The sequence below is a fragment of the Tupaia chinensis genome, unplaced genomic scaffold, assembly GCF_000334495.1.
Source record: "Tupaia chinensis unplaced genomic scaffold, TupChi_1.0 Scaffold000217_1, whole genome shotgun sequence".
Lineage (NCBI taxonomy): Eukaryota > Metazoa > Chordata > Mammalia > Scandentia > Tupaiidae > Tupaia > Tupaia belangeri.
Window position 1 is genome coordinate 1,853,761 of NW_006159692.1, and position 11,025 is coordinate 1,864,785.

An 11,025-nucleotide genomic window follows, 5' to 3' on the forward strand; every position below is an offset into this window, starting at 1 on the left:
ACACACACACACACACACACACACGTCAGGCTGGAGTTTAAGCCCCTGGGTCCAAAACTCCAACCACAATTGACTACGTGGGAGTCCAGCGACCTAGGCAGCAGCACTCGGTTTAACAGGGACCAGCCCGACCTACCGTTCTGAAGTCTTCTTCGAACTTGAAAGCCCCACCTCCCGTGGCGCAGAGCGTGGTATGAAGGCTGGAGAAGTTCTTTTCGCTGCCCATTTGAATGAACCTGTGCATGGCGCAGCTGGGAAAGCGGATAAAGTGCAGGTTCCCTTTGCGCCCACACATGGTCAGGTTTTTCAGTTCCAGGTGGACGTCTCGGATCCCGGTTTTCCCGTAAGCAGTATTAGAAGTCAAATACTTCCGGATGCTCTTCAGGTTCTCCACTTCCTCTTGTTCCTCTTCGGCTGTAATATCCTTTGGTTCAAAGTAGACCAACTTAACCAGAGTTCCACCGATATCCATGCCAAACCATGGGAACGCTAGGGGACAGAAAGAAAGGCTGCGCTGAGTTCTCCATTTGCAAAGAAACGTTCACTTTAATCTTTTTGTGCATCTTAAAATTTTTCTTTCTTTTTTCCATGAGTGGGAGAGAGAGAAAGAGAGAAGGACAGAGAGACATCCATCCCGAAATAATCTTCAAGCTGCAGTCTGCCCAAGATTTTTTTATTTTTGAGATATTTTTGCTATAGGGCGCTGTGCACTCGTCAGAGAGACAGACAGAAAGCCAATGGGCGGTGACCCCGGCGCCCGGCGCAACCCCTTCTGCTCCATTCTCCTCTCAGAGTCTTAGGCGCGCAGGCACACACCCCCGATTTGGGTTTTAAGTGGCCAGGTCTGCGATTTGCACTGCGGTCAACCACGTGGGAGTCCAGCAGCATAACCATTACGCCATCTGCCGGTCCCAGCAAGTTTTGCCGGCTCTGCCTGCCAGCCCGGCCTGGATTGCAAGCGACACACCACAGACACACCCCCGACACAGCCCCGGAAGGGCTTCAGACCCAAACCTGGAGCCTTCCTCACAGAGCCTTGCCTTACTGCTGCGTCACCATCCAGCCCCAGCCTTTGAATATCAGATCATGAAAGGCAGCAGTGTCACATCTTTCGTACATGGGCCTTTAACAACCCATTTACTCCAATTCAACTCTCGGTACCTAAAAGGAGGCATAAGCAGAGAAATTCCCAACTTAAATGGTGCCCATCCGTCTGCGGACGCTGCACTCAGTGAGTCTGCCTGGATTTCAGTGAGAAACAGGACCCTGGCCCTCTCTCAGCCCATTCCCGTATCCTTGTGCTTCTTGGGCTCAAGTATCTTACCAGTCTGAATGCTAGTCCAACACTAGAAAGAAAGTAAATAAATAAAGGCTCCCAAATTCACCTTTTCCCCCAGACTTTCAGCCAAGGGAACTGATCCATTCCAACTCTGGAGGAGAACTGACTGTGGGCCTGCCTTGGTGACAGTGGTAATGCAGCAATTCACAATCTAGGCTGACTGAGGTTGGGGTGTGCAGACTCATCAGGCGTCCTTGTCTTTCTCTCTCTTGTTAAAAAAATAAGTAAAATTAAAAAAAAAAAAAATGCTGACTCTGGGGGGAGGTTACCACCAAGCTGTGTTGGTCTCTAGTTCACACGGCACCTTCCTAGGCACTTCTCAACGATTCAGCTTTTGCTGTAGGAGCTGATTTTGTGAGAAGGGACTCCACTGTTTTAATTTAACAATCTAGGAAGGACGGAGAGAAAGACTGAGAGATGACAGCAGACATGATGATGCCTATGGTGGCAGAATTTCAGAAAGAACGGCTCATGTTACAACTGATTTCTTTCTGCCTTAAGGGGAACACTCTCCACTTTCAATCTTGCTTTATGTTCAAATCGGCTGGGAAGCTGTTAACATTACGCTCTGGTCATCTCTCAGATTCCTATTTAATTTGGGGTGGGACCTGGTTACGAGTTCCTCAGTGATGCCAATCTGTAGGCTTGGGAATGCTTGATTAAAAGGAACCATGGCCATAACAGGCAAGTTCACAGATAACCACTGTGCCTGCAGATCTGAAATGAAGATATGCCTTTATGTGTATATATACTTAATCTGCTTGAGATTTTTAAATATATACTTAATCTGCTTGAGACTTGTTTCTTTTAATGGCCAGAAGGCACATCCACAGAGAGGTAGAGAAAGCACCCTCCAATGGCATGGTCACACGACAGCCTCTTCTCCATCTTCTCCATTCAGTCAAGATTTGGGACACGCATGCACACACTACTGGAGTGTTTTTTTAAAAGTCACCGGGGCTGTGGCCAGCAGATGATATGGTGGTTAATGTGCCGGACTCCCACATGACTGATGTGGTTCGAGTCTCAGATATGGTGGCTTGTTTTCTTACTTTCTCTCTCTCCCTCTCCCTCTGTCTCTCTCTAGTGAGCATGTGTGTCCTATTGCAAATTATAAAATAATGATTAATAAAATTATTCTTTCTTTTTTAAAAAGGTCACTGGGGCTGGGATTTGAATGACAGGTAGCCATGTGGGACCCAGCTCTCTTAACCATTATGCCATGTGGCTGGCCCTACTTGAGATGTTTATCTCAGACAAAATGGATCTCCATTGTGAATACATGTACTGGTATCTGGAGAACGGGCTGGGCTACTGGTCAGGCTGGCTGATTAGTGGCAACATAGAAAGTTGGTGCTGTGGTGTCAAACACTCTGCAGTGACCACCCAGTGCAGCCATATGGGAACCCAACAGCTGGAATCTCTCTTCATTCCCCCCAGCAGAATCCATTGGCTAAACCTGAAACTATAATATTAAAACTGAGTTTTAAAACTCAGGGAGGAAAAAATGGCTTCTTTCACAAAGTTCCTCTTTTTTCTTGTAATTTGCTACAGAGTACATGTGCTTGCCAGAGGGTGACAGACAAAGAAAGCGAGAGAGGGAATATGAGAATGCACACCCAGGGGCATGGCCATGCCACAATCCCTTCTCCATTCTCCTCTCAGGATATTGGGCATACACACACATGTGCTTGGTATGCTTTTCAAGTTGATGGGTCTGAGACCCAAACTGTGTAGTTGGTCATGTGGAATTCAGCGGCCTTAACAACTGGATGGCTCTCACAAAGTTTCTTTTATTTTGGCCCTGGAGAACATTCATAGGAATGCTTGTCAAACTGTGCACATCATCCCTGTCGGACTGTGCCTATTACATTGCCAGAAATGTAAGTAGGGCCTACAGAAGCATTTACTCTGGGTACCCCCACTACTCAGCTGGCTGGGAGAGGGGAGCACAGCAGGGAACCACCCCTGTAAACAGTATCTTCTCTCCTGAGCCTCACTGCTGTTGTTTCAGAAGGCAAAGATTGATACAATCTAGACAAAAACCAGATTACATAGCTATTTTAGTTATGATCTAAGTCAACAGCTCCATACTTGGTGAGCAGTAACTCAAACATTATTAAAAAAAAATAATAAATTCTAAGCCACTGAAAGATGAAGAGAAACAAATTCCACAGACAGAGCCAAGTTAACAAACGTCCAGTTATCCTTGCAGAAGTTTACAAAGCAAATCCCCCAGCCCGGTGTAGGTGGGGAAGCTCGCCTGTCTCAGCAGGAGGTATAGGACACTGGAGTCAGTTCACCCCTGCTTGTCAGTTCAGCTCACACAGAAAGTTTGTTCCTCTATTCTCTAAAACTCACTGTCAGCATGACCCAGTGTGGGACCAGCATGGTGTAATGTAAAGTCCAAGCTTAGGATTCACAACAACTGCTTCCCAGGAGCAGCAGCTCACTAGAGCTCTCTCCACCTCTCTGGATCTTAATATCCTTATCTATGAAAGAATGGGTTCCATTAGAATGGTCTCTGGTTTTCCCCTGCTAGAAACCTGCTATGAATTATTTAAGAAATAAAAAAAGAAAGAAAGAAAAAGAAAATCGCAAGCTACCCTCCATTAATCATATAGTTGACCAGTCCTTTTCAGTGGCGTTCTAAATTCACTGATGTGAACAGGTGTCAAGGCAGCCTGGGACACGGTTGTCACTCATTCTTACAGTAGGGAAGACATCCACCAGATGGTGGTGGGGTGTTCTGAGACATTGCTCAAATCTCTTTGGAAATATTTTGGCAACACCTACTAAAATGAGAAGTACACATATATTTTTAACTCAACTAACCCTCCCCTAGTCCACATGAATAGAAGCAAAAGCATTCAAAGACAAAAAAATGTGTATTGCAGCACCCTTTAGAGTAGTTAAATTAAACAACACACAAAACAGACCAGAAACAAAGCTCTTGACTTTTAACAGGCTTCCAAACTGTAGACCAATAGGTGGCTGTTAGAAAGAATGGGCGAGATCTGGTACAAGTGACTGGAAATAGCTCTCCAGTCTGTTTCAATGAGAAAAGCAAGAGAAGCCTCAAAGTGTAAGTTATTTTACCCCATTTCTTTTGGAAAAATAAAAAGATGGCGAGGCGAGGAGGATGATTCCTGTATGCCTATGATTATTATGATTATATGAGCCTGCAGAAAGGTCTAGAAGGCCTTTAGGTTGTTCATACTGATAGGAAAGGGCAGGAAGAAGAGATGGACTGGCTGGAGGCTTAGAGATCCAGAAGGGTGGAAGGAGAAAATTCAAACTGAGAACTTTGACTACAGCAGAAATGAAAAAAAAAAAAAAAAAAAAAAAAAAAAAAAAAAAAAAAAAAAAAAAAAAAAAAAAAAAAAAAAAAAAGTCAGGATTCAGCAGTAATGGAAGCTGGCGATCGCTCAGCAGATCAGAGGCAGAACACGCTGTGCTGTGTAACACCCGCAGAACATCCAGCTCAGTGCAGAAATCCAGTAATCACCTACCCACTGCTGTTATCAGACATTGGGGAGGAAGAGCCCCCATGGAATCCTTTCATTTGGTGGATACAGACAACTGAAAAGAGGTCTCACTTTTCAAACTGCTACAGGGGATGCCTAAACATTTCCTAAATTATTTAGGACCCTGGTTTCTTCTCCCTGCTTAACCATTCATTTTTTAACCATTTCAAAGCTATGGTTGGCAATTGAATTAAATAGGGAAGAAAGTTCAATTAACTCTAATAGTTGGGGTTAAGGTAAAGGAAATAAGGATTAAAACTGCTGTATTAGTTTAGCAATAGAAATTGCTTTTATTTACCTATGTCCGTTTCCTACCTTCGTGAAAAATTTAATCCTCTTGTGCTCACAGTTTAAGGCTTTTTCAGGACACTCACATTTTAAGGGTGCAGTACATTCATCTTTTGATATAAACGTGCCTGAGCTTCCCAGACAGAAGCTGTGGACAGAAAGAAGGGAAGAAGGAGAACATCCCGGAAAGCTATCATCGATGACTCACGTTTCCCTTAATCCGGGATATACAGAAGTTTTGGAAATTTAGCTGAACTGCTGATAAGAAGAGGCTGTTCTGCGTTTTCTGAAGAAGTGGCTCTAGATACAAAATGTTTGCATTTATCCTTTACTCTTCCTTTTCAGATATTTTTCTATTTTTTTTCCTTCTTTTCGGTTTGCTATAAAGTTTGCATGTGCTCTCTGGAGAGACAGAGAAAGCGAGAGAGAGGGAGACGGCCATGCCACAATCCCATCTCCACGAGTCTCCTCTTGGGATTCTGGGCACATGCACACACACACCAGGCGTGTCTTTCAAGCTGCGCATCTGACTCGAACTGCTCTGTCAGCCATCTGGGATCCAGCCACTGTAACCTCTGCACCACCTGTCCCAAGATGTCATTTGAAAAAATCTAGTGGTCGAGACCCCTGGTGTAGCAGTGAATGCTGCTCAGGAGAAGCTGGGTCCCACACTGCCACCATGGGTGAGATTCTCAGCCGTCAGCTGGAAATGTATGTGTGACTGACTACCCATGATTCAACAGAGTGCAGGACTAGAGGAAGGCCATCGTGGCGTGACAGACCCGGTGGAGGGGCTTTTCTCTCTCCCATCACTCTCACCCACATGAACAAAGGGAAGCAAATGCCTCGCACATTCACAAATGACATTCAGCAGTAAACTGGGTTCAAACTTTTTAAGACTTCCACAAAAAAGTAAACAGATCCACTTATTCAGAATGGTTTTCACCATGATGAGGTGGGTATAAACTTGAAGCCGATGTTCGTAAAACAAAGTGCTACAGAAAAAAAATGACTGTGCAGCAGCATATTTTATATTATTTCCTAGAGAAATCCTTCCACATGTGCACTGGGAAACATATATAAAGATGTCCACTGCAATAATTTGTAATAATGAAAACCCCGTAGCAGTGTAGATGTCCTTCAATGAGTAAATATGTTGTGACCTATATGATGAAACACTGTAGCTATGAGAATCAATTATATTTACATGTCTCATAAAACATCTTACTGGATAAGAGCTCAAAACACAATGCTGGGCTGGCTTCAAGGCACAGTGTAATGCCTTGTTCAGGAGAAGCTGGCTTCCTCCTGCTGACTGAGCTGCTGGCCCAGCCAGCCTGCAACACACCAGGCGTGTGTAAGATTGCCTATGATCCGACAGACTGCAGGACTGCAGGAAGGGCAATCACAATGTGACCAGTCGGTGGCGGGTGCTCACCTCTCTTTCTCTTCCTCATGTGCATGCATTCTATCAGGAATTTTTTTTTTAAATGCTGAAGGAGGGGCTGGCAGGTGGCGTGGTTGTGGTGGTTAACTGCACTGGACTTCCACATGGCCAACCACAGTTCGAGTCCCAAACTTGGCAGCTTGCTTTCTTTTTTATAGCTTCTTTTCCCCCCTTCTCAGCCAAAAATCCCAGAGAGTTGCACCATGTCTCTGGGGTAAGAAAGTGGTAGGGACCATCATCATGAATGATCAGAAAGGAGTGACATGGTGCATAAAGGAAAATCCAACTCCCTGCTGGACTTGCCCCCACGCCTGGACTTAGTCATTACTCAAACAATTTCTGAGAACAGAAGAATGCTGGCCCTCATTCTGGGCCGCGTGTTAACCATGATCGGCCTCCACCCACTCCCTGGCATAAATGGGTAATTACTCAACTGATCGTCTTAAGCCGTGCCATTGCATTCTCAGTGACCACCTGTTCCTCACTTTCAGTGGCCAGCAAGTCTGCCTGGGAAGCGCCGAGGGGCCGAAGGTGTCGATTGTCGGCCTGGATGACTCTGGCTACCTTCAGGTTCATCAGGAGGGCTGTGAGGTGGTGACTGTGCATCCGGACGGCAACTCCTTCGACATGCTGAGAAACCTCATCCTCCCCAAACGGCGGTAGTGCAGGGCCTGCGAAGGCGAGCGTGCAGCTGGAATGCCTTGGGACCCCAGGACGAGGCACAGAAGCACCACGCTGCGTGGCCGCCTCTCCTCGCCACGACACTAGATAGCCGTAAACAGTTGCCGGTGAAATTTTCCCCTCCAATTCATTCGTTGACTCTAATTTTTTTCTATTTTTCTGGGTCTTTTTTTAAGGTTTGTTTTGTTATTGTTTTTTTTTTTCTTTTTAATTTTATTTTGGTGGTTGAAGATGCTCTGGGATGTAGCGTTGACAGGTGGAAGATTAGTTTAGGTAAAGCCTCAGAGGAGGTGTGAAATGACTCCCCTTTTTGGACATGGATTTATTGGAAAGAATAGTTTTTATATGAAAATAGAAATGGGAGACCTTTACCCCTAAACTATTTAAAAAAAAAAAATCAAGGGACCAGCAGTTGGTGTAATGGCTATGTTGCTAGACTCCCATGTAGTTGACCAAGGTTTGAGTCCCAGATCCAGCGGTTTAAACTCACGCCGGGTGTGTGTGCGTGTGTGTCCCCAAGATCCTGAGAGGAGAACGGAGGAGAGGGGATTGCGGCGTGGCCATCCACCCGGGGGTGATTTCTTGCTTTCTCTCTCTCTCTCTCACTCTGTCCCTCTCTGATCAAATTAAAAATAAATTAAATAAAGTAAATAAAATAGTTCTTTAAATTTTTTTTTTAAAAAGCTGAAGGAAAACTTCTGTAATGGTGAACATAAATGATACATAGTCAGCCCTCGGTGTCGGGGTTGATTCCAGGACCTCCACAGATATCAAAATTTGCAGAAGCTTAAGTCCCTTATATAAAGTGGTGTAGTATTTGTATATAACCTGTGCATGTCCTCATATTCTTTGAATCATCTCTGTGTTACTTATAGTTTTTAATTGCCAGAGGGCACGTGCACTTGCCAGAAAGAGAGAAAGAGAGTCGGAGAGAGAGGGAGGGAGAAAGCACCTCCCAATGGGGCATGGTCACACCACAATGTCATCTCCTTCATTTCTCCAACATGGCAGGATTTGGGGCAGGCATACACACATGCCTGGCATGTTTCTCAAGCCACTGTGGCTGGAATTCGAACATGATCAGCCATGTGGGATCCCACTTCCTTAACCACGGGGTTCTAGGGCAGTTCTAGATCACTTATAATACCTAATACCATGTAAATGCTATGTAAGTAGCTGTTACACTTATTGCTTAGGGAACAATGACAAGGAAAATTGTCTGCTCACATTCATATAAATCCAACCTTTGCAGGCCTAACTACACGGTAAGTGTCAGCAAAAGGGAACATTTTCCATTCAGCGTTGGTTGAATTCACAGATGTGTAATAGAACCTGCTCCTTGTAAGGAGCTGAATATGAGAGGTCTTCCAAAAGTGGAAAATGTGTGTTATAAAAAAATGATGGGACCAGCAGATGGCATAATGTTTACATCGCAGGATTCCCATGCAGTCGACCACAGTTCAAGTCCTAGACCCAGTGGCTTGAAACTGACAGAGTACGTGTACATGCATGCCCAAGATCCCAACAGGGGAATGGAGGAGAAGGGATTAAGGTGTGGCTATCCCCACTGGGGGGGGTGGGGTGTGACTTCTCCTTTTCTGTCTCTCTGGCAAGTGCACATACCTTCTAGCAAAAATCTCTTTTAAAAACTCTCACGGGGACCAGCAGTTAGTGTAACGGCTATGTCATGGTACTTCCATGTAGTGGGCAGCAGTTTGAGTCCCAGACCCAGTGACTTAAACTCACACCGGGCACGTGTGCATGCATGCCCACGATCCCGAGAAGAGAATGGAAGAGAAGGGACTGCAGCATGGCCATCCCCCCTGGGAGGTGATTTCTCGCTTTCTTTCTCTCTGTCTCTTTCTGTCTTCCTGGTGAGCACATGTGCCCTATAGCAAAAACCTCTCAAAAACAAACAAACAAAAAAACACACAAACACAACACACAAAACGATGCAAGGCATTTTTGCACCAAAATAAACTCAGACTTTAATTCTAGTTTTCCATAAACTTTTTAAGATTCGTAGTACATTTTTCATTTCTAGGCCACAGCCTTTAGTTACAGGCCAGAGCCCTTCAGAGCTTTCCTTCTGCTGCAGGTGTAGGAAGCAGTTCAGCTAGTGGCTGATCTGTGAGCTAGGTCCCGTAGTAAGGACATGGCAATTCTCAATGGACATAACAAAATTAAGCTCTGTTCTTTTAAACTAATGAGATTTGGGTGTTGTCTGCTTCTGAACAGAACCTGCCCTATCCTGACTGATTTCTGAAGTGGAATGCTGCTTTAACAGCCAAAAATGTGGCAGTGTCTTAGAGGTTAGGCAGGAGGAAGTGAGGAAATGGGAAAAAAGGGAGAGATGATCTCAGAAAATAGGTGACTCGTTTTCAAACAAAAAGGAAAGAGAAAAGAGTCTATAATGGGACAGTTGGAGAGATGGAAAAAGTAGCTGCTTCTCTTTCCCAAGAGATTACATCTTTTTCCCTTTTAAATGCTACGGGCACTTGTGCTCTCCAGAGAGAGAGAAAGGAGGGTGTGGTGCCACACCATAGGGTGTGGGAGCACAACAATTATTTCTCCATTTTTCCATCCTGTTAGGATGTGGGACATGCATACACATATACCCAATGTGTTTTTTTAAGCCACTGGGACTGGGATTCCAACTGCGGTCAGCCATATGGGAGCTGGATCCCCATGCACAGGGCTTACTCCACTAACCTATGGGGCCAGCTCTCTTTCCCAACAGATTGAGAAACAAAACTGGAAAAGCCTCTGAAAGAAAAGGGTCAATTAGAATCTGTACTTAGTTTTTAGTATTTTCATGCTCAAATGAAGAGAATTGCCCACTGTTAACACTGAAAAGTTAAAGATGTTTCCAAGTAAAGATACAGTTAAGAGTGTATCGTTAATTATTTTAATTAGAATAGCTCTAGGAAAAAGAATAAAGGTGTGGTTCTCCCAACAAAGGGACTGGTTCAATATAATCATGTAATAAGTAAAGAAAGGCCAGGAAACAAAACCAGGAAGGCATACAGCAAATGTAAAAAGCATGTCCTGAAAAGAACTGAGGGCTTGACCAATGTCATGCGAAGACTGAACTAGAATCAAATATTTCCTTTGGAAAATAACTGTAATGCCAAAGAAACTGTGAGCCTAAACCTAAAATGGCTGGGGAAACTGCTCAAGACCTAAGAGAACATTTGAACCATCCAACCTCTAAAGTTAGAAATCAGCAGAAAGAAATGATTGTGGCATGGCCATCCCTCCTGGGGGATGTTGGGGGGTCGGGGTGGTGTGTGTGATTTCTTGCTTTCTGTCTCACTGGCTCTCTCTGACTCTTTGGTGAGTGTTAAGTGCCCTATAGTAAACAATCTCTTTTTCTAAAAAAAAAAAAAATAGGCAGCAGAGAAAACTGCTCAGCCTTCTGAGGAGGGCATAGTCTTCAGTGTTCATTTCAGATGTAACTGAAGAAATGGAGAGACCTCCCCAAGGGTGGAGCCAAAGGTTGAAGGGAACAATGGACTGAGGAAGCCTCCTACAGAGAAGAATCAGGACTCCAGAAGTATATTCTCCATTTGAGCTGAGTTGCTCCAGCATTTTAGGATAACTGAAGACCAGTAATTTCTGGCTATCTCCCACTAGCCTCCTTTCTGAATGGAAGTGAATACTGAGTTTTCCAATCTTTGTGTCACAATTGTATATTAGCATACGATGTGGGGGGAAAGAGGGCAGGGCAGATAACTTGCCTT

The 11,025-nt window shown here is 44.6% G+C and overlaps 1 protein-coding gene across 1 annotated transcript in view; it reads right to left on the reverse strand.

Moving 5' to 3' along the window:
• The window catches only part of PANK1 (pantothenate kinase 1), a gene marked incomplete in the record, with an annotated part of 78,613 nt that overhangs the window by 34,393 nt on the left and 33,195 nt on the right, over positions 1 to 11,025 (reverse strand). The window contains 1 exon segment of the mRNA XM_027771493.1: positions 137 to 489. Coding sequence (XP_027627294.1) covers positions 137 to 489 — 353 coding nt within the window.